Source organism: Spermophilus citellus (genome assembly GCF_964194105.1).
Source record: "Spermophilus citellus genome assembly, chromosome: X".
In the NCBI taxonomy this organism is placed as follows: domain Eukaryota; kingdom Metazoa; phylum Chordata; class Mammalia; order Rodentia; family Sciuridae; genus Spermophilus; species Spermophilus citellus.
Genome location: NC_138190.1, coordinates 112016745 through 112041774, shown reverse-complemented (window position 1 = coordinate 112041774; position 25030 = coordinate 112016745). Strand labels below are relative to the sequence as shown.

Sequence of the window (25030 nt, the reverse complement as noted above, 5' to 3'; positions counted from 1 at the left end):
CCATCATTTTATTATCTTTTAATGTTGAGTAATGTTCCATTCTATATATATACCAAAGTTTCCCTATTCTTTCATCTACTGAAGGGCATCTAGGTTGGTTCCATAATTTAGATATTGTGTATTGTGCTGCTATAAACTCCAATGTGGCTGTGTCTCTGTAGTATGCTGTTTTTAAGTCCTTTGGGTATAAACTGAGGACTGGGATAGCTGAGTGAAATGGTGGTTCCATTTCAAGTTTTCCAAGAAATCTCCATACTGCTTTCCAGTTCTCTATATATTTTTAATATTGATCCTTCTGTTCCTTTATCCTCGTTTCAAGTATCTTCTCTCATTCCCTCTCTCATTCCCTGCTTTCACTCTTTCAAAAAAATATATATAAAATATATATATTTAGTTGTAGTTGGACACAATACCTTTATTTATTTTTATGTGGTGCTGAGGATCAAGTCCAGGGCTTTGCATGCGCTAGGTGAGGGCTCTACTGCTAGCCACAATCCCAGCCCCACTTTCACTCTTTTGATAGTTCTTTTTTTTTTCCTTTGAAGGGTAAAAATTTTATTTTTGAGAAATTCATACTGCACATTTTCAAAGACAGTCACATAAGAGAGCAAAAATCTTATCCTCCCCTCATCCTAGAAATAAATAAGAAGGGCATAAAATTTCTTTTTAAATGATGACACTTGTAAGTTAGCACCAGCATCCAATATGCAAAAAAAAAAAAAAAAAAAAAAAAGGAAAAGACAGGCAGTTCTCTGGGACCTGGAGTCAGCATACAAAAAAGGAAAAGAAAGCATTTACTATATATTTCAGATTTCTTTAGTTGGGGTTCTTCCCATGTGGTATTAATATTTCTTCTTTCAATTCATATTACCCAAACAGTAAAAACCAGGATAAAAACATAAACCTAGTGGTTGCTGAAACTGGGCAGGTTGCTCTCTCGCACTGTGTGCCAGCATTCCCGGAATGGCAGCTTGCTGTAAAAATATGCTGACATTTTCATTTTGCAGTTGTTAGTTTCTCAAAAAATCACAGTAAACATTCTAATGTCCAAATCTTGGTTAGTCTTCCACTTTATAGTTTAAATGTTTCTTTGGTGTTGATAAGGTTGTGGGTGCGCTTTTTTTGCTTTACTTTTGAATGGTAATTAATTCCTTAGGTCACCCAGCTGGTGGTGAAGGTGTCTGGGGAGCTGGTTATCACTCAGCACTGCTATGCTCCGTGGCTGGAGCAGGATTCTCAGTTGGTGCTTCACCTGCCTTGGTCTCTTTGCCAGCATTTGGAGGATGGAGCGAGATAGTTATAGGGACGCTGGTAACCACAGCGAGCAGATGGCTGGTTTGGAACATTGGTTGCTTGTTGATTCCTTTATCTTTAGCCTCTCCAACAGCTGGGCAGGTCGTGGGCGAGGAGGTCCCCTACCTTACCTTGGGCCATAAGTTGAATTTCTATGAACTGGTCCCGGAAGCTGTGCTCCCTCAGGGATTCCATCCTTAATCTCTCCAATCTCACCAGCCTGCATTCTGTTGGGATGGGGAAAGACCCATGAGCGATGGTCAAAGGTATGTCCCACGTGGTAAGGCAGGAACCGCAGCTGCCCGTACTGATGGTGATACTGGGGGCGACGAACCCGGGCAGCACGCATGCCAGGCGAGAGCGCTACTGCTTGAACCACATCCCCAGCCCCCAAATACATCTTCTTTGGTATCATTTCTATTTATAAATCCATATCCATTTCTGATGTTGACCCATTTGACAGTCCCAAGGACTTTGGTGATGATAACTTTTTTTTTTCCTTGTATTCGCTGCCGGTGATGGCTGAAGAGGCGGGAGCTACGGTGCCCATGGCTGCTGGGGGCCACATCCCACCGGGGTTTCCTTGAGAAGATGGCTGCGGGCGCTGGAGCCACAGCCTGGGGCGCGCCATTGTCCACAGGGCTCTTGGGTGCAGTGTCCTGCGATACCGCAGCGACAGCCTCCACCGGAGCATGCAGGAGGGTGGTGGTGGTGGTGCTACTGGTGGCTTCGCCCACCTTGCTCATGCCACTGCCTCTGCTCTCACTTGGGTACCTCAGTGGTGGTTGGTGGATGGTTGGCACAGCTAGTGCTTGCAACCATCCGGCTCGCTCTCAGGTAGGCCGGTGCCAATCTCACTGTGCAGGCGGCAGCGGCAGAGAGGGCGTCTTGCCCCGCAGGCGGCTCGAGCTTGGCTACGCGCTTGCACTTGGGCTCCCCGCTGGATCTTACTGCCTTGATAGTGTCTTTTCAATGAGCAAAATTTCTTAATTTTATTTTATTGAGAAATTATCAATTCTTTTATGAGTAGTGGTTTGGGTTTTGTTTAAGAAGCTGTTCAACTTTTTTTTTTTTTTTTTTTTTTTTAAGCGGGGGTATTGGAATTGAACACCAGGGCACTTGACCACTGAGCTATATCCCCAGCCTTATTTTGTATTTTATTTAGAGACAGGGTCTTGCTGAGTTGCTTAGTGCCTCGGTAAGTTGCTGAGGCTGGCTTTGAACTCAAGATCCCCCTGCCTCAGCCCCTCAAGTGGCTGGGATCACTTGCTTGCACCACTGTGCCTGGCAAAAGTTGTTGGATACCTTAAGGTCACAAAGATATTCTGTGTTCTCTTCTAGAGCTTTATCTTTTGTTCCCCTTATTACAGTAAAGTATAAAAATTTAACAGGAGCTGTTTTGGGGTACAACATGAGATAAAGATTTAAGTTCCATTGTATTTCCATTTGGATATCAATTATTCTAAGTAGCATTTGTTTCAAACATCATCTTTGCCACGCTAGTTAGAACTACAAAAGCTATTTTATGACTTAATTATCCATATACATGTTAATCTGAACCTGAGATCTATTCTGTTCCATTGTGTTTCTGATAACCTTGTACAAACAACAATTTTTTAAAAAATATTTTTTAGTTTTAGGTGGACACAATATCTTTATTTTATTTTTATGTGGTGCTGAGGATCAAATCCAGTGCCTCATGCTTGCTAGGTGAGAACTCTACCACTTGAGCCAGCCACAACCCCAGCCCTACAGATAACAATTTGTATAATAATTTTTTAATCAAACACAACGAAAACTAGGATTTTCATGATGATTGCACTGTGGCTATGGATAAAGTTTGGAGAAACATTATTTTTATAATGTTGAACCTTCAAATGTATGGATATGGTATATTTCTTGATTTATTTAAGGCTTCTTTATTGTCTTTCAATAATGTTTGCAGATTTCCATGAAATTTATTCTTTGACTTTAAGAATGCTTTTACTATGGTAGATTTTGTATATAAAACTTTTTTGGGGGATACAGAGGATTGAACTCAGGGGCACCCAACCACTGAGCCATATTCCCAGCCCTATTTTGTATTTGATTTAGAGACAGGGTCTCACTGAGTTCCTTAGCATCTCACCCTTGCTGAGGCTGGCATTGAACTCACAATCCTCCTGCCTCAGCCTCCTGTGCTACTGGGATTATAGACATGTGCCACTGTGCCCAGCTACAAAACATTTTTGTTTACTTTGTCTGTTTTTCCAGCTTTATTGAGGTATGGTTGACAAATACAAATCATATATATATATAGTCTACAACATGAAGTTTTGATGTGTGTATACATTATGAAATGGTACCAAACTCAAGCTAACATGTCCATTACCTCACCTAGTTATCCCTGTGTGTGTGTTTGTGTGTGTTTGTGTGTGTGTGTGTGTGTGTTGAGAACACTTTGAGATATATTCTGTCAGCAAATATCATGTATATATAATTAATAATAATACTTATGAATTTATTCATTACATAACTAAAGTTTGCACCCCCCTTGACTAGGATCTCCCCCTTTTTTCCCAGTCCCTGATCTCTTGTAAACACCATTCTAAACTTTTGTTATTCTGAGTTGAATTTTTTTTAAGATTCCACATATAATGAGATCATGTAATATTAGCTTCTACATGTTGGCTTACTTTTCTTAGCATATGTCCTCTAGGATCATGTATATTATGGCAAATGAAAATATTTCCTTTTTAAGGTTGACTAATATTCTTCTGTGTTTGTATGTATATGTTGCTCTTTTCAAGATAGTCAAGTGGAATAAGTTTTGATGTTCTATTACACAGAAGGGTGACTACAGTTGATAGTGTTATATTGTATATTGCAATATATAAGTGGTAGTTTAAGGTGATGGACATGCTCCATATTCAGATTTGACCATTGCACAATGTATATATTTATGGACACATCATAATATGCCCTATATATGTTAATTAAAAACAAAAATAAACCAGTTTGGATTATTTGGAGTTCCTTGCATTTTTCCATACATATTTAAGGGTAGGTTATCAATTTCTTCAAAAAAGGCATCTGGTACTTGAATAATAATTGCATTAAATTTATAGATTGATTTAGGGAGCAATTTTTAAAATTTTTAATTACAGGTGGACATAATATCTATCTTTATTTTATTTTTATGTGGTGCTGAGGACCAAACCCAGTGCTTCACACATGGTAGGCAAATGCTGGACCTCTGAGCCACAACCCCAGCCCTAGGGAGCAATTTTAAAAAATAGTTTTTAGTTGTAGATGGACACAAAATCTTTTTGTATTTATTTATTTGTATGTGGTGCTGAGTATTGAACCCAGTGCCTCATACATACTAGGCAAGTGCTTTACTACTGAGCTACAACTCTAACCCCTTATGGAGCAATTTTCACCTAACAAAATTATGTCTTCCAATCCATGAACATTAAATATTTTTCCATTTATTTAGATCTTTTTACATTTTCTACAGTGAGATTTTGCATATTATAGTCATGCAGATTTCTGTTAAGTTTACCAATAATTTTTTTCCTCAAAAAACATTATTTTAATTAGATACAAAGTTTTTTTCATACATGTACTTTGTATAATGATGTCCATCACATTCCACCATCCTTGCTAATCCCCTACCTCTCCCTTTCCCTCCCACCCCTCTTCCCTATCTAGAATTCATGTATTTCTCCCATGCTCTCCCTCCCTACCCCACGATGAGTCAACCTCCTTATATCAGAGAAAACATTCGGCATTTTTTGGGGGGGATTGGCTGACTTCACTTAGCATTATCTTCTCCAGTGCCATCCATTTACCTGCAAATGCCATGATTTTGTTCTTTTTTATTGCTCAGTAAAATTCCATTGTGTATATATGCCACATTTTTTTATCCATTCATCCACTGAAGGACATCTAGGTTGGCTCCACAGTTTAGCTATTGTGAATTGTGCTGCTATAAACATTGATGTGGCTGTGTTCCTGTAGTATGCTGTTTTTAAGTCCTTTGGGTATAGTCTGAGAAGAGGAATAGCTGGATCAAATGGTGGTTCCATTCCCAGTTTTCCAAGGAATCTCCATACTGCTTTCCAAATTGCCTTCACCAACATTGAGACTAACTATAAATGTCTTAATAACAATAATTTGTTAATACATGATATACTGTTGATATTGGGATCTGTTAACATTGTTATTCCCCATAAAGGAGGGATCTTAGAAACATACAGAGCACTACAAATCTATAGGGTAAAAACAATAACACATCAGTCCCACAGAGCTTGAAAAAAAGAAATGTAAGCAACATGAAAAGACAAGGGAAGAAGGTACCACAAACAGTTCAAGACAGCACATCATTAGAAGAATTGACAGCTACAGCAGAAAAAATTACAGAGAAAGATTTCAGGATATACATGATTAAAATGTTTTTGGATCTCAAAGAAGACATTAGAGAACAAAGACAGGAAGTAAAAGATCACTTTGACAATGAGCTACATAAACAAATCCAAGAAGCAAAAGATCACCTCAACAGGGAGATAGAAGTTATACCAAAACAAAAACAAAAACAAACAAGCAAAAAACCCCAAGAAATACTTGAAATGAAAGAAATAATAAACCAAATTAAAAACTCAAATGAGAGCATCACCAATAAAGTAGACCACTTAGAAGATAGGACATCAGACAATGAAGATAACGTATATCATCTTGAAAGAACGTAGACATCACAGCAAAAATGATAAGAAACCATAAGCAGAACACCTAGGAAATATGGGATAGCATAAAAAGACCAAATTTAAGAGTTATTGGGATAGAGGAAGGCATAGAGGTCCAAACCAAAGGAATGAGCAAAGTTTTCAATTAAATAATATCAAAAAACTTTCCTGACATGAAGAATGAAATGGAAATTCAAATCCAAGAAGCCTATGGGACATCAAATGTGCAAAATCACAACAGATCCACACCAAGATACATTATAATGAAAATGCCCAACATAAAGAATAAGGAAAGTATTTTAAAAGCCACAAGAGAAATGAATCAGATAACATATATGGGTTAACCAATTAGGATAACAGCATAGTTTTCAATACAGACCCTGAAAGCTAGAAGATCCTGGAACAACATATTTCAAGCCCTGAAAGATAATGGGTGCCAACCAAGAATCTTGTATGCAGCAAAATTAAGCTTCGAATTTGAAGGTGAAATAAAAACCTTCCACTATAAACAAAATTTAAAAGAATTTATAGCTAGAAAATCGGCACTACAAAACATCCTTGGCAAAATATTTCATGAAGATGAAATGAAAAACAACAATGAAAACCAGAAGAGGTAGTACACTAAAAGAAAAACTAATCAAAGAGGAAAACCAAGTCAAGTTAAATAACAATAATAAACAAATATGGCTGGAAATACAAACCATGTCTCAATAGTAACCCTAAATGTTAATGGCTTAAACTCATCAATAAAAAGACATAGGCTAGCAGTTAGGATTAAAAAAAAAAAAGATCCAAAAATATGCTGCCTACTGGAGACTTACTTGATAGGAAAAGACATATACAGACTGAAGGTGAAAGGTTGGGAAAAATCATACCACTCATATGGATTGTGGAAGCAAGCAGGGGTTTCCATTCTCATGGCAAATAAAGTAGACTTCAAGCCAAAGTTAATCAAAAGGGATAAAGATGAACATTACATACTGCTCAAGGGAATAGTACACCAAAAGACATAACAATCATAAATATATATGCCCCAAACAATGGTGCAGCTATGTTCATCAAACAAACTCTTCTGAATTTCTTTTTTTTTAAAGAGAGAGTGAGAGAGGAGAGAGAGAGAGAGAGAGAGAGAGAGAGAGAGAGAGAGAGAGAGAGAGAGAGAGAGAATTTTAAATATTTATTTTTTAGTTCTCGGTGGACACAACATCCTTGTTGGTATGTGGTGCTGAGGATCAAACCCGGGCCGCACGCATGCCAGGTGAGCGCGCTACCGCTTGAGCCACATCCCCAGCCCCACTCTTCTGAATTTCAATAGTCAAATTGACCACCACACAATAATCTTGGGGTACTTTAACACACCTCTCTCACCATTGGATAGATGTTTCAAACAAAAGTTGAATAAAGAAACTATAGAGCTCAATAACACAATTAATAACTTAGACTTAACAGACATATATAGGATATTTCAACCAGCATCAAGCGGATACACTTTCTTCTCAGCAGCACATGGATCCTTCTCTAAAACAGACCATATAGTATGCCACAAAGCAACTCTTAGCAAATACAAAAAAGGAGAGATACTACCATACATTTTATCAGATCATAACGGAATGAAATTGGAAATGAAAGTGAATTTTGTCAAATGCTTTTTTGGAATCTATTAAAACAATTGAATGTATTATGATGTTACAGTGATTGATTTTTTTATGTCCAAATAATACTGCATTCCTGGGATAAATCCTACTTGGTCATGTTGCATATACTTTTTATATAATGCCTGACTTGGTAGAATTTTGATGAAGATTTGCATTTCTATATTCATAATTCATTTGCTTGGTAGTTTTATATTCTTTTTTTTTTTTAAAGAGAGAGTGAGAGAGGAGAGAGAGAGAGAGAGAGAGAGAGAGAGAGAGAGAGAATTTTTAATATTTATTTTTTAGTTCTCGGTGGACACAACATCTTTGTTGGTATGTGGTGCTGAGGATCGAACCCGGGCCGCACGCATGCCAGGCGAGCGCGCTACCGCTTGAGCCACATCCCCAGCCCCGTAGTTTTATATTCTTGTGATAACTTTTTTCTTTTTGGCAGTGCTGCAGATTGAACCCAGGGCCTTGTGCATGTGAGGCAAGTACTTTACTAACTAAGCTATATTCCTAGGCCCTTCTTGTGATAACTTTTTTAGTTTTTATTATTAGATAATACTGGCCTCGTAGAATGAATTGGGAAGCATTCCATTGTCTTTTTGAACAGTTGAGGGTTGTTGTTTATTTTCCTAATGGCTGCATAGAGATTAGTTAACATTCTAATTTCTATTAAGTGTATTCATAATGATTTTAAAAGTTTTGTCTAGTAAGTGCATTAATGTATGGGTTTCCTCATGGCTAGTTGACAATGACTCCCCCCCCCCATGTATGAGTGATACTTCAGTTTCTTTGCCTGTCCCATCATTTCTTATTGAAAACTCTATTTTTATATAGCATCCCATGGCGACCCTGGAAATACGATTTTTCTTCTTCCCCAGGGTTGGTTGTTATCACTCATTGATATAGCATTAATCTGTTTGTTTAATTAGTTTTTTGAACTAAGTTTGTAAATTCTGTATCTTTGCCATGTGTGGACTCTGAGATCTCTTTTCAATTTGTTTAGTGATCAGCTGATGATCATTAGAATGTCTTTAAATGCCTGGAACAAAAAAGTGTCTCCGTTTTTTCCTAGGGGCTCTGTGTTCATGTTGAGACATTCTTTCAACACTCAGCCACTATGATTACAATTTTGCCTTACCTTGAACTACCTGCTTTTGTAGAGCCATTTTCATTTATGTCACCCTTTCCTTTTTAATTTATTATTGTTTGATACTTGGCTTGTGTCCTTCATTTTGCATGTATCATATCATATAACATTTTCCTCATAAAATATTTTAAAAATAGGTAATAATGCTCTTATAATGATACAACTAAATCTCAGCTACATCTTTTAAGTGACTGAGACAAGTCATGAGTACAAACATGGCTTAAGAACCCTATATGAAAGTTCTTAAATGGAAAATCAATTATACTGCCCTTTCATTTTGGATCATGTAAAGCATTTTAATCTCCTTCTCACAGTGAGAAGTCACCCATCTAAATATTGTTTGTATAGATTCCTGAGGGGTGGGAAATTAATTTTGCAAGGTAACAAGACATTCAATTTCCCTCATGTGCCATAGTATTCAGTATTCACCCCCTATATTTTCTTATATTCACAATAGCTAGTGATAACTACTCTCTGCTTGTTGGTTATAGCTTCAACTTTCCTTCATTACATCTTAGAGTGTATTTTTGTTTCCTCTAAAATCACCAATGCCTCTCATCTTTCTTTCTCATCATGCTTGTGGACATGTGTGATCATGTGCCTCACAATCTCTCTCCTGGAGACCAATCTTATCAGAATCTTGACTGGGATTTAAATAATGACCCCCAACCTTCATTTCATTAAGATATTTATGTCACATCCAAGATTTATATTTGCCGCAGTCTTGGCTGGGCACAGAATCACGAGCCACCACACAGCTTTGTAGATTCAAACAGCAATTCTTTATTCCCGAACTCACACCGGCCTCCACACATGTACTGGGGCAATCCCAGTTCTGCTGCCACCCAATTCACCTACTACACGAGGCTTTTTTCCCAAAATGCTCTCTGAATCTCAGGAGAGCTCAACAGGAGCTCAGGTAGCAGGAACGCCCTATTTCCAGCAGCAATAATCCTCAACATCGAACTTCCCTAAAACCCAAGGTCTTAAACTGGGAACGCCCTAAACCCAAGGACCGGGATACTATACTTCCTCAAACTGCAGGATACACCCTAATCCTGGATCCACCCTCGTCCTTGAGTAGGGTCATCTTTCTCAAACACACATGCAAGGTCACAGCAAATTTAACATGGGGTACGCTGGCAAGGAAATCGATGCGTCATTCCTACTTGGTAATGGCCCCCAGCATCTATTAATTTTTTTTATTATTTGGGGGAAGCTATGCTACATTATTTTGTTAGTTTAGTTCCTCCAGCAAGCACATACCAAGATGCAATTAAATGTGAAAGAAAATAATTGGATCCTATGAAGGATAAAAAAGAAAGAAGCAGAAGGAGACAGAGCTTTCTGACTGTGAAACAGATATGATATCTCTGAGAGGAGAATGGAAAGGAAGTAGAATTTGGTATGAAAATAATCTCAAACAGCAATATAGTTGTAACACAATTTTGTCCAGGTTTCCAGGTTGTCCATAAATCAAAATCTTCCATTTTGATGGGATCATATATTCCACAGAAATGGTTCAGTCATTAGCCTTGAAGAATCCAAAGGAAACAGCCATGACACTAACATGATTGTGGATTCAGTCAGTAGGTGGGGCTATCACACAACTGTGTTCCCCATAGCAGGATATCTATCTGGTACATTTCCTTGGCTACTACAATCCAGCATACCAAGATTCATATCTCACAGGATCATTGGTTTGTATAAAGCATTAAGACTTATTAAACAGATTAAAGGTAGGCAAAAGCAGTAAAGAATTCTTAACAATAATCATACATCACAGAAAAGAAAGTACCTGCAATAATTAAAACATACGCTGACTTTACATAATTATAAAGAGAACTTTATTTATAGCTTTTTCTTTATTTATAGTTTTAAATGTCACATAAATGCCTCCACGTATAATAAAATAATCACATCAGTGGCTCATAATTTTATTCTATGATGGAAAATATTGATCTTTAAAAATAGAGGTTATAAATTTATAGACTCTGTTATTTAGGAATTTAAGAAATAAGTATTAAGATTGTGTTTATACTCCTTGGGGGAAAAATGATAGTTTCACTGTTTAGACTAATTTGACATTTTCTATAAGAGTAGAAAGAACAACCAAATAAAAGAATTATATTTCATTATACTTCTATAATTTAAAATCTTTTTTTACTGCAAAGGACACTGTCAAGAAAATGAAAAGACAACCTATAGAATGTAAGACAATATTTGTGACCCATAAATCTGATAAGGGACAAATATCTAGAATATATAAAGAACCTTTAAAACTCAGTGAAAAGACAAATAACCCAATTTAAAAAAATTGAGCAGGGAGTCTGATAGACATTTGTCTAAAGGAGGTAAATATGACCAATAAGAACATAAAAAGTCCTCAACATCACTAACCATGGATATGCAAGTCAAAGCCAAAATAAGATAACCACTTTATACCCAGTACAATGGCCTATTATCAAAGATTTGTAATAACAAGTGTTAATAAAATGTTGGGCATTAGGAACATTTATTCATGGCTTGTTGCTTTAGGAAACAGTTTAGAGTTATTCAAATGATTAAACATAGAGTTATCCTATGATGCAATTGTATTTTTTGGTGTCCACTCAAGAGATATAAAAACTTTTTCAAATAATATTGGTTCATGAATATTTGTAGTGGCATAATAATAGCCAGAAGGTCAAAACAAGCCAAATTTCTATCAACTGATGAAAGGATTAATAGAATGTGGTAAAACTTATATCATAGAATATTATTCATCATTAATTTGGTAATGAATTAATGATACAAGTTATACATGGATGAACCTTGAAATCATTATCCTAACTGAAAAAAAGTGAATCACAAAAGACCACAAATGTCCAGAACAGGCAAGTTTATATAGAGAGAAAGTAAATTAACTGTTTCCTGGGGATAGTGGATATGGAAAATGGGGGGGGGGGTTAACTGGTTCATGATTACAGAGGATCCTAAAAATACCAAGCTTTTAAATATAATACAAAGATGTTAGTAACACACTTATTAATTCTGCATAATAGAATGTTTTATTTAACTGCTGTGAGGTGTTCAAATTACCAAGTGCAATGTGTCCATATGGACATTTTAAATCAGAAATGTAATTGCATTTCAAAAAGCAATTAGCAATATTAAACAAGTTTCAGTGAGCTTGATGTTTAGTAATTATCCTGGAATAGCAATATATGTTATCCAAATGAAGAGAATCCTTGGTTCTATGCAGAAAGTAGAAATCTTTGTATAAAATAAGATATAACAAAGGCACAAGAATAATTAAATCCTCTATATCGAAGCAACTAAAAGTACAACAATATTTTAGTGGGAATATTTATTTGATGGTGGAAACATGGATACTGAAACTGAATTTAAAGTATATTTTTCTCAAAGAAAGGCTGTATTTTCTATTTTTTAAATTTTTTTAGTTGTCAATGGACCTTTATTTAATTTATTTATTTATACATGATGCTGAGAATTGAACCCAGTGCTTCACACATTAGGCAAGCATTTTGCCAACGAGCCACAACCCAACCCATGTATTTTCTATTTTATCCTTTTACTCTCCTATCTTTTGTATTCAGAAGCAGAAACTCTTTAACCTTTTCTCCAATATGATATTCCTTTAGTTCAGTTTATCTTAATGTAAGAAACCGAAAACTAATCAAATGATCTCAAAACAAAGTGTATGGTATATGAGTGCTAAAACTGAAAATTTATCAAGAAATCAAGGCAACTGGAAGGCATGGTAGTGCATGCCTGTAATCCCAATGACTGGGAAGGATGAGCTAGAAGGATTGAACATTCAAGGCCAGCCTCAGAAATTTAGTGACCCTAAACAACTTAGCAAAATTTAAAATAAAAAAGGGTTGGAGATGTGGTTCAGTGGTTATGCATCCTTGGATTCCATTTCAACTCAGTTTTAAAAAAAGAAAGAAAGAAATCAAGGCAGCTCTACCAGAGATTTTTACTTTCACTTATTTTTTCTTTTACAAATGCTTTCCTCTTTGAGCCTCATCTCTTCTCCATTACCTGGCATCTATACTCTATATTTGCTTTTTGTTCTTCAATAATCTTGCCTTTTGCATGGCTTTAGTCGGTATGTTCTTAACTTCAGCTCCTCAAGTAGATAACCACTTTTATGCTTATGATTTCACATAAATTCCTCAACAGTGAATTTGAGTAGATTGAGCACATATTTTGCTTTTTTTTTACAGCAGATTAGAAATCATAGGTTACTAGCAAGCCTCTACACTTGCTATATTTTTTGGTCAGTACCCAGTTTGAATCTATCTAATCTTCCATAAATAGTGAAAAGGTCACACGATATAAAACAGCCTAAGCAGAAGGTGCTATAAGATAACTTCTTTTAAAAAAATTTTTTTTTGTAGTTGTGGAAGTACAGAATGCCTTTATTTATTTATTTTTATGTGATGCTGAGGATCAAACCCAATGCCTCACATGTGCTAAGCAAGCACTCCACCACTAAGCCACAACCCCATCCTTAAGATAACTTCTTTAGAAAGGCATGCAAATATGGCAGATGATTTCCTTTGCCTAATCAGTATAGTATAATGTTAAGTAAATGTTCTATTTCCTAGTTTGTTGTATGAACAGTTCAAAAAGTTTTGCTTATAATCTTGAAATCAATCTCAAAATATTTTACTCTATCAAGATGTTAACCACAGAATCTACCAATAAAGCTCATGTAAATATATATAGAGAACATGCACTATATAAACTTGGTCAAACATTGGGAGATCTAAAAGCCATGGCTTTATTTAGTTTAGATCAAAAGAAGGTCCTACGTTTTCCTCTTTCTTTAAGTCTTATATGATGTTTTGATCTATAGACCCATACCATTCCGAATACATGAAGATATATGAGCAAAAGCGTATAAAGGAAAAACTGTTTAGGAAATATTGCATTCAGTTATTAAATAGATGTGTTAACTCTTCTTAGATTTAAAAGATTAATTTTAAATGATTTTATTTTATCTAAATAAATATTTTTCTCTACTTATGGATATTTTTTGTTAGAGCTATACATTGTCTACTAATAGAAAAAAAGTTTTCAACTACTATTCTATTACATGATTCTAAGGTCATTGATATGGAGTCACAAAATTCAGTTATGTTAATGATGAGTATTTTGTAAACTTCTATGTGCTACACATTAATTTTAGTTCATTATCATATGTTTGTTGCCCATGAAAATGAAAGTATTAAGGTCCTAAATTAGAACATCATATGAAAGATAAGAATGAGCTGAGACAAAAACAACATGGTAACATAATTCAGGAGATTGATTCTAGTCCTGGTTCTAACAAGTATTATCATGTGAAAAAGCAATGCTTCTTTGCTAAGTCTCAGGTAATTTAGGTGTCAAATGATGAAAGTCAGGTAAAATGATCTCTAAAGACCCTTCTTCCATGGCAGATACCAGTTATGCTCACTAATATGTCTTCTTGTCTTGCCCTTCCGGAATCACAAGAGCACTTCCCCATTTTCTTAAAGCTATGTGATTACTTTAGCTAATGAAATGTGGATAAAAATGATATGTGCCACTTCTTGGTTGAAGCATTTAAGAGCATGCAATCAATTCTCTACATTTTCCCTTCTATTATTGCAACTACCGGTAATGTTTCAGATGGTGTAACTCTGGACCCTTGAGTGGAAATGACATGGAACAGAGACCCTTGTGAACACAACATAATAAATATATAGTGAGAACAAGAAATGCACTTTTTTCTTTATAAGCCGCTAAGAGTTGGAGATTGTTCCTTACTACATCTAGCATAATCCATCCTTTCCTGAATGATACAAATTATGATACCAGAAGTAGAATGCTTTCATTAAAACCTCAAAAATTCCTATGATGGATGGCAACATTTGGCAGGAAGAAAAAAAACTTACTGAGGATGGAAAGAGGAGACTGCATTGACAAAACATTTGCCAAATTGATATTCTATTATAGATTGGAAGGCAATTTATGTACCTAATGAATTTGTAGCTTGGAAGGTAGAGATTGGAAAGCAGAATGTTAGTAGCAGGAGTTAGTTGCCTTTGACAGTATTTCACAAGAAAAGTTAACCAAACAGCTCAGAAAAAGAAAAAGAGAGTTGTGTTTATTGCAAGGCTAGAAAAGTAACTATTTTTTTGAGGGGGCAGAAACAATAAGAGAAAAAAATTAAGAGAAGCTTTGAAATACTAAGTCCAACTGAAACTGACTATTGACCTGGAGATCAAATTAAGGACTTCCATGATGGTGGAGTAACTTCCAAGATGGCGGAGTAGAGGAGAACTAGTTACTGGCGTGACTCCAAGTGAATGACCGGATGCTCTCCCTCATAGGGGCCCCCATTCACAAATTTAAGCTTCATGGAGCCTGTGACAGGATTTTAAACAGCAGTTTGTTACAAGCACAGTCCAGAACGCAGAAAACCCAAGTCGCTCCGAGCGGAACCTGGCCAGCAGCGCAGCTCGGGAATCTGCTGCAGATGGGCGGAGTTGAGCACCACAGAGTTCTGGTAGCATAGAGACGCAGAGTTATGGATCCTTTGGGGCTAGAGCGTGCCACACTGCAACCCACATCTCCGCAGGTTACATGACCGAGGACCAAAGTCTGGACTTAGTGGAGGAACAGCCCAGGTCCCTCCTCCACGGCGGACACCCCTGCGTCGAAATGGATGGTCGCCATCTTGGAAAATCTACCTCATCAGATTTGGGTGGATGTAACAGACAGCATGATTGGTGTCAGAACAGGTGTGTGATTCCCAGCCCCTCCTCTACCCAGCTGTGATAACTCAAAAACTTTCTCGTCAGCTCTCGGTGGACATGAATATCAGAGCCAAGTGAAACTGAAAAGGTGCCTGATCTCCAACTCCCCCTCCCTCAGCTGTGATAGACCAAAACCTTTCTCGCCAGCTCTTGGTAGGCATGGCTATCTGAGGGAATAGACAGAACAGGTTGCCAGTTTTCAACTCTCCCTCTCCACAGCGGTGATGATTTGGTGACTACCCAACACAGCGATAGCGCTCAGTTGATCAGGAGCGTGGGGCAGCCAGGGCGCCACATGCCCAAAATAAACCCATGGCTATGTATAAGAATTCCAGTAATTGGGGCCTGGTGGGCAGGAGAAGTGAGGGGGATAGAGACCAGGAACAACCCAAAGAGACCAGGATTGGAGAGGCGCCAGGCAGGGGAGGGAGAGCCAGCTCACAAGGATTGCTTCCTCCACCCTGAGGGCAAAGACTCAACCTGGATTGCACAATACCACCTATTGGAAGAGAAGAAAACAGAATTCTAAGAGTGCATTTTTTCTTTTTTCTTTTTCCTTCTTTCCTTTTTTCTTTTTATCTTTCTCTTCTCTCTTTTCCTCTCTTTTTTCATTCCTTTTCTCTATCTTTTCTCCCCCTTTTTTTCTTTTCTTTTTAATTTTCTTCCTCTTTCTCTTCCAACCTTCCAAGTGTTACTATTTCTACTACATGTAATTTACTAAATGCAAATAGGTGAATGTTTCTATGCTTCTTATTGTCCTCCCATGTACTTAGCTACCCTAAAATACCTCCTGTCTATTCTCCTGTGAATAACCCCCTTCATTAGAATTCTCCTCCAAAGTAGCTAAGATATATTAACCCACATACCCTCACATCTTTCCCCCTAAACATAAAGTCCTATGCCCGATCCTTAGTTCTCTGTATGCCACCAGAATCTGTATGCCTTTTATGAAGCTAATGAATTTATTTTAAATTACAATTGAATCCAACATCTCTAGACATTGTCTCCCATCACAAAGGAGAGAGCTTGGATCTATACAAGAGCAATACAAATCTATAGGAGAAAAATAATAACACAACAGTCACACAGAGCTGGAAAGAAATGTGAGCAACATGAAAAAAACAAGGAAAGAAAGAACCACAAACAATGCAGGACAACTCAACAATAGAGGAGTTATTAGCTACAGCAGAAAAAATGTCAGATAAAGATTTCAAGATATACATGCTTCAGATGATCTGGAATCTCAAGGAAGACCTTACACAGCAAATGCAGACAATGAAATATCACTTTGACAATGAATTACATAAACAAATCCAAGAAGCAAAAGATCAGCTCTACAGGGAGATAGATGTTATACAAAAATATCAAACAGAAATCCTGGAAATGAAGGAAATTATAAACCAAATTAAAAACTCAAATGAGAGTATCATCAGCAGAGTATAACACTTAGAAGTCAGAACATCAGACAAAAAAGACAAAGTATATCATCTTGAAAAGAGTGTAGACACCTCAGAAGGGCTGATAAGAAACCATAAGCAGAACATCCAAGAAATTTGGGATAACATAAAGATCAAATTTAAGAGTTATTGGGATAGAGGAAGGTATAGACATCTAAATCAAAGGAATGAGCAATCTGTTCAATGAAATAATTTTAGAAAACTTTCCAGACATGAAAAATGAAACAGAAATTCAAATCCTAGAAGCCTACAGGATGCCAAATGTGCAAAACCACAAGAGATCCACACCAAGACACATTATAATGAAGATGCCCAACATACAGAACAAGGAGAGAATTTTAAAAGCCACAAGAAAGGAAGCAGATTACATTTAGGGGTAAACCAATTAGGTTAACAACTGATTTTTCAACACAGACTCTGAAATCTAGAAGATCCTGGAACAACATATTTCAAAGGCTGAAAGATAATGGGTTCCAACCAAGAATCTTGTATCCAGCAAAATTAAGCTTCAGGTTTGAAGATGAAATAAAAACCTTCCACAATAAACAAAAGTTAAAAGAATTTGCAGCTAGAAAACTGGCGCTGCAAAACATTCTTGGAAAAACATTACACAAAAAGCAAATGAAAAATAACAGCGAAAATCAACAGTGGGAGGTAGTACAGTAAAGGGTAAAACTAATCAAAGAGGAAAACTAAGTCAAGTTAAATAACAAAAATAAACAAACATGGCTGGAAGTACAAACCATATCTCAATAGTAACCCTAAATGTTAATGGCTTAAACTCACCAATCAAAAGACATAGGCTAGTAGACTGGATCAAATTAAGAATAAAATTCCACACCTATTGTTAAATTATGCAAATGGATTTAGGTACTTCAAAGCAAAGGGGAAGGATTAAGGGCAAGAAGAAATGAAGAGGGACTTCTAGGGACTAGGAAGGGTGTTGGGTGGAAGGAGGGGTGTCAAGGGTGGAAGGGTGAATGGACATGATCAATGTACAAAGTATGAATGGATGGGAACATCACAATGAATCTCACTAATTTTTGCAATTAATAGGTATTAATAATTGTAATAATAATAATAAATTAAAAATCAAAGTTCAAATCCACAAAGTATGTCCAGTCAATTTTTTCCTTGGAATGAAATGACTTAGGAAAAAGAATCTAAGAAAATATCTCTGATGCTGTATCTCTACAGGCTAAAGTAACTGGCCATTGATTTGAGAGAGAGAGAGTATTCAAGCCAATCCATAAAACATTTCTAAAGACTGTTTCTTGAACAGAATTGCTCTTATGGATTGGGGCACATGAAACTGATTATGGTAAAATAGATGGGAAACTTACTAAGGTTTTGTGAGGATTGTATTGCTAACTGTATTGCCACTAGAACTATTAAGATTTTAAAAGAAACTTGGATTCTTAGCTACTTATGGAGATTAAATTGGTTAAGAAATCCACTCAGTTCTTATTTTTGTGTATATTTTATTTATTTATTTATTTATTTATTTATTTATTTATTTATTTATTTATTTATTGTTATATATGACAGTGGAATGCATTACAATTCTTATTACACATATAGAGCACAATTTTTCATATCTCTGGTTGTATACAAACTATATTCACACCAATTCATGTCTTCATACATGTACTTTGGATAATAATGTCTATCACATTCCACCATCATTTCTAACACCATGCCCCCTCCTTTCTCTTCCCACCCCTCTCCACTCAGTTCTTAAGTAGTGCATATAATATGTCATTCAATTCATATATGGCAAATTCTGTAGAGTGTGACCAGTGACAATAGAGAAGAATGGGCTGGGAGGCCTTTCCCAGAGAGCAAGTTTATCTGTGTTAATGTCTCATTTTGGATGGTGATATGTGAATAATTTAAGTTTGTAGCCTTGAGGGTGATCAAGTGGCAAACACATGACATTCCTCAATAAATATTTAAGATTTGGGGCTGGGGATGTGGCTCAGTTGTAAAGCACTTAGCTAGTATGCACCAGGCCCTAGGTTCAATCCCCAGTAATACAAGAAAAAAATAATTATTAGGATGCACACTAAAGAAACTTTCTGGAAATTTTCCAAGAGGAAATTATACCCTTAGACGTTATAATTAATATATGCTTCTTCTGACAATGTGCAGATAGTTAATTCTAACCAGTAGAAATTCTAAGTTTGGTCAGAATTATTGTCTTTTTTGTTCATGGAATTTGAATTTAGGTAATGTGATCTGGGTAGTTTAGACTAAGCTTCTCACTAAAAACAATGTGAATAGCTGATTAAAGGATAATAACCATCTGAGTGGAAGTAGTTGTGAAATGACAAAATAATAGAGAATTTTGTGAGGATTTGGTATAGTATGGAAGATTTGAATGTGGATGGACATACAAAATCTTTTTTTCTCCTCTGGCAAAATTGATGAACTATTATAATTGGAACTTATTGAGCTTATCTCCTGTTTTTGTGAATAAAGTTTTCTTATAACAAAGACTTGGTCACTTGATTATGCATTATCTATCGTTTCTCTCTTGCTTGACAATAAAGTAGGTATAATAGAGACCCTATCATCTGAAGAGCATAAAATATTTACTCATTAACAACTAGGGTATTGGATAATTCTAATGGAGGTAATTGAGAGTCTGAAATGCTGAGCACCACTTTTGAATGATTTTCTGATTTAGGGATATAGGATTGGGAGTCCAGCATCCAACAGTGGATAGACAAGCTATCTAATTTCCTAAAATTGGATTGAGTTGATATCAAATTGCAAGTGCTGAGAGACACCCCACAGAAGCAAATACAAATCCTTTCTGGTAGAAGATTATTTCTGCAAACAATTGTACAAGTACAAGACCCAAAAATAGCTAAAAATAATCATGTATAAAAAGAAGACAAGGCAATTTGATATAAAGAAAAATTTTCATGTCACCAATTCATCAAGTTTCTTTTAACTTTCTTTAATAACCTAGTGAACTGATTAGCATGTGGCGAGTAAGAGGAAGTGGTGCTTTCTTCATAGGATTTTAATACCTTGAATCATTATCTATGTCATATCTATTCAACCATCTCTGTCCTGCTTTTATATTCTTAGAAGCATGAAATGTATGTATCTTACCAAATTGATTTTTTAAAGGGCACTACCTCTAATCCACCTTTTATTTTTTCCCTTCTTTTTAAAAAAATGTTTTTAGATATACATGACAGTAGGGTGTATTTTGACATATTATATATACATTGAGTGCAACCTATTCCAATTTTGATCCCATTTTGTGGTTGTACATGTTGTGGAGGTACACTGGTTGCATATTCATATATGAATATAGGGAAGTTATGTCTGATTCATTCTGCAGTCTTTCCTATTCTAATCCACCTTCTGAGACCCCTTTGATTATCTTGTCTCTTGCCTAGCATGCATGAGGCCGCAGGTTCAATCCCTAGTATCACAAGAAAAATAAAAAGTATATTGTCTGTAGCTTCCAATACCTGATCTAATAGCTCAAGTTTATGATGGGACAATAATATCATTCATCTATTTTAAGTAGGCAATCAAAAACAAACTTATTCACATCAAATAAGTGAAGCTAAGTGAAGTTAAAATACTTACAAAGTTGGAGCATGAAGAAAATTGCCTAAAAAAACATCATGTCTATTTGACAAGAGAAATGGAATTATGTAAAATCACACAATGTAAGGGCTGAATTGTTTTAAATTGGTCCAAACTACTTTTGAACTTATTAAAGGCAAAAAGGATGTGGAAAGAGCCAAAATTAGTTCCAAAATAATGCTGATGACAACTTGCCATGGAGGAATTTGTGGTAGGTGTCAGCCTAAGCCTTAACTATGTAGCAAGGTGAGTCCAAGTTCATGAGTCCAAGCAGGTGAGTCCAAATTTGGGGCATAAGCCTTAAGCTTAAATAATGCTGTCCAGACTAAAGGAGATATTTTGCAAGCATGAGGCATATCATCATAATTTTTCTGCATTTTATGTGTTCTCTCAGTTGGCACATCAATAGCTCTGACCTTTTAAAGTCATCCTTTATTGAGCTAGAGAAATGAAAGGCCAGCCAAATCTTTGAGGAGGAATGGAGAGGAAAGCAAATGCTTTGCAGATGTAACCCTCTTCCTTCTCTGACAGCAGGCATCCTCTTTTAGCCCTACTAAACAACTTGGGAACATTTTTTTTTCATTCTAAGTTAATATTTATTTATTTTTCTTTTTTTTTATTGGTTGTTCACAACTTTACAAAGCTCTTGACATATCATACTTCATACATTAGATTGAAGTGGGTTATGAACCCCCAATTTTACCCCAAATGCAGATTGCAGAATCACGTCGGCTACACATCCATAATTTTACATGCTGCCCTTTTGGTAATTGTTGTATTCTGCTACCTTTCCTATCCCCTACTATCCCCCCTCCCCTCCCCTCCCTTCTTCTCTCTCTACCCCATCTACTGTAATTCATTTCTCTCCTTGTTTATTTTCCCATTCCCTTCCCAACCTCTTATATGTAATTTTGTATAGCAATGAGGGTCTCCCTTCATTTCCATGAAATTTTCCTCATCTCTCCCTTTCCCTCCCATCTCATGTCACTGATTAATGTTACTCTTTTCTTCCTACTCTTCCTCTCTGCTCTGTTCATATTTGCTCTCATTATATCAAAGAAGACATTTGGCATTTGTTTTTAAGGGATTGGCTAGCTTCACTGAGCATAATCTGCTCTAGTGCCGTCCATTTCCCTGCAAATTCTGATTTTGTCATTTTTTATTGCTGCATAGTACTCCATTGTGTATAGATGCCACATTTTTTTTATCCATTCATCTACTGAGGGGCATCTGGGTTGGTTCCACAGTCTAGCAATTGTGAATTGTGCTGCTATGAACATCGCTGTGGCAGTATCCCTGTAGCATGCTCTTTAAGGTCTTCAGGGAATAGTCCGAGAAGGGCAATAGCAGGGTCAAATGGTGGTTCCATTCCCATCTTTCCCAGGAATCTCCAAACTGCTTTCCAAATTGGCCGCACCAATTTGCAGTCCCACCAGCAATGTACAAGTGTACCCTTTTCTCCACATCCTCGCCAGCACTTATTGTTGTTTGACTTCATAGTGGCTGCCAATCTTACTGGAGTGAGATGGTATCTTAGGGTGGTTTTGATTTGCATTTCTCTGATTGCTAGAGATGGTGAGCATTTTTTCATGTACTTGTTGATTGATTGTATATCCTCCTCTGAGAAGTGTCTGTTCAGGTCCTTGGCCCATTTGTTGATTGGGTTATTTGTTATCTTATTGTCTATTTTTTTGAGTTCTTTGTATACTCTGGATATTAGGGCTCTATCTGAAGTGTGAGGAGTAAAGATTTGTTCCCAGGATGTAGGCTCCCTATTTACCTCTCTTATTGTTTCTCTTGCTGAGAAAAAACTTTTAAGTTTAATTAAGTCCCATTTGTTGATTCTTGTTGTTAACTCTTGTGCTATGGGTGTCCTATTAAGGAATTTGGAGCCCGACCCCACAATCTGTAGATCAGAGCCAACTTTTTCTTCTATCAGACACAGAGTCTCTGGTTTGATATCAAGCTCCTTGATCCATTTTGAGTTAACTTTTGTGCATGGCGAGAGAAAGGGATTCAGTTTCATTTTGTTGCATATGGATTTCCAGTTTTCCCAACACCATTTATTGAAGATGCTATCCTTCCTCCATTGCATGCTTTTAGCCCCTTTATCAAATATAAGATAGTTGTAACTTTGTGGATTAGTCTCTGTGTCCTCTATTCTATACCATTGGTCCACCCGCCTGTTTTGGTACCAGTACCATGCTGTTTTTGTCACTATTGCTCTGTAATATAGTTTGAAATCTGGTATCGCTATACCGCCTGATTCACACTTCCTGTTTAGAATTGCTTTTGCTATTCTGAAAGGCAATATCACAACAGATGCTACAGAAATACAGAAGACAATTAGAAATTATTTTGAAAACCTATATTCCAACAAAATAGAAGATAGTGAAGACATCGATAAATTTCTTAAGTCATATGATTTACCCAGACTGAGTCAGGAGGATACACACAATTTGAACAGACCAATATCAATGGATGAAATTGAAGAAGCCATCAAAAGACTACCAACCAAGAAAAGCCCAGGACCGGATGGGTATACAGCGGAGTTTTACAAAACCTTTAAAGAAGAATTAATACCAATACTTTTCAAGTTATTTCAGGAAATAGAAAAAGAGGGAGCTCTTCCAAATTCATTCTATGAGGCCAACATCACCCTGATTCCGAAACCAGACAAAGACACCTCAAAGAAAGAAAACTACAGACCAATATCTCTAATGAACCTAGATGCAAAAATCCTCAATAAAATTCTGGCGAATCGAATACAAAAACACATCAAAAAAATTGTGCACCATGATCAAGTAGGATTCATCCCTGGGATGCAAGGATGGTTCAACATACGGAAATCAATAAATGTTATTCACCACATCAATAGACTTAAAGATAAGAACCATATGATCATCTCGATAGATGCAGAGAAAGCATTCGACAAAGTACAGCATCCCTTTATGTTCAAAACATTAGAAAAACTAGGGATAACAGGAACTTACCTTGACATTGTAAAAGCTATCTATGCTAAGCCTCAGGCTAGCATCATTCTGAATGGACAAAAGTTGAAGGCATTCCCTCTAAAATCCGGAACAAGACAGGGATGCCCTCTATCTCCACTTCTATTCAATATAGTTCTCGAAACACTGGCCAGAGCAATTAGACAGACGAAAGAAATTAAAGGCATAAAAATTGGAAAAGAAGAACTTAAATTATCACTATTTGCAGATGACATGATTCTATACCTAGAAGACCCAAAAGGGTCTACAAAGAAACTACTAGAACTAATAAATGAATTCAGCAAAGTGGCAGGATATAAAATCAACACGCATAAATCAAAGGCATTTCTGTATATCAGCGACAAAACTTCTGAAAAGGAAATGAGGAAAAACACTCCATTCACAATATCCTCAAAAAAAAAATAAAATACTTGGGAATTAACCTAACAAAAGAGGTGAAAGATTTATATAATGAAAACTATAGAACCCTAAAGAGAGAAGTTGATGAAGATCTTAGAAGATGGAAAAACATACCCTGTTCATGGATAGGCAGAACTAACATCATCAAAATGGCGATATTACCAAAAGTTCTCTATAGGTTTAATGCAATGCCAATCAAAATCCCAACGACATATCTTGTAGAAATTGACAAAGCAATCATGAAATTCATATGGAAAACTTGGGAACTTTTTAAATATTAGAAAAAAGATAGTTGCCAAGTACTGTCCCTTTTTCTCTGATACATAACATTTTCTCATTCCTTCCAATATTCTTTTAATGTTGAATATTTTACCTTCTTAAGGAAGGTTTGTAATATAAAATGGGAATCAGTTATTATAGTCTTAATTACATAAAATATCTTTTTAAATTTAAATTAAACTTATGTTTAACAGACATATAAAAACATAAAAGTTATACATATTAATGGAGTACTATATGATATTTTAATACATGTATATGTTAATTAACCAGGTTAAATATATGTATCTCCTTAAATATTTATCACTTTTTAATAGTGAAAGTATTAAAAATATTTTCTTCTAGCTTTGAGATATATAGTACATAATCACTATAATCACCCTACTGTGTAATAGTACATCAGAACTTTTTTTTTGTGGGGGAGATAGTGGGGATTGAACTCAGGGGCACTCAACCACTGAGCCACATCCCCAGCCCTATTTTGTATTTTCTTTAGAATCAGGGTCTCACTGAGTTGCTTAGCCTTGTCATTGCTGAGGCCAGCTTTGAACTTACAATCCTCTAGCCTCAGCCATCCAAGTTGCTGGGATTATAGGAGTGTGCCATCATGCCCAGCACATCAGAACTTCTTGTTTCTATCTAACTGTAACTTAGTCACCTTTCATTAACTT

General features: G+C 36.2%; 1 protein-coding gene across 1 annotated transcript in view; it reads right to left on the bottom strand.

Annotated features, from left to right (window-relative positions):
- LOC308639518 (uncharacterized protein) overlaps positions 1-1642 on the bottom strand; it is a gene marked incomplete at its 5' end in the record, with an annotated part of 56769 nt that extends 55127 nt beyond the window's left edge. Inside the window, 2 exons of the mRNA XM_081277733.1 lie at positions 1253-1332; positions 1425-1642. Of these exons, the coding sequence (XP_081133859.1) occupies positions 1253-1332; positions 1425-1642 (298 nt within the window). The remainder of the gene's footprint in view (positions 1-1252; positions 1333-1424) is intronic.
- Positions 1643-25030: the final 23388 nt, after the last annotated feature.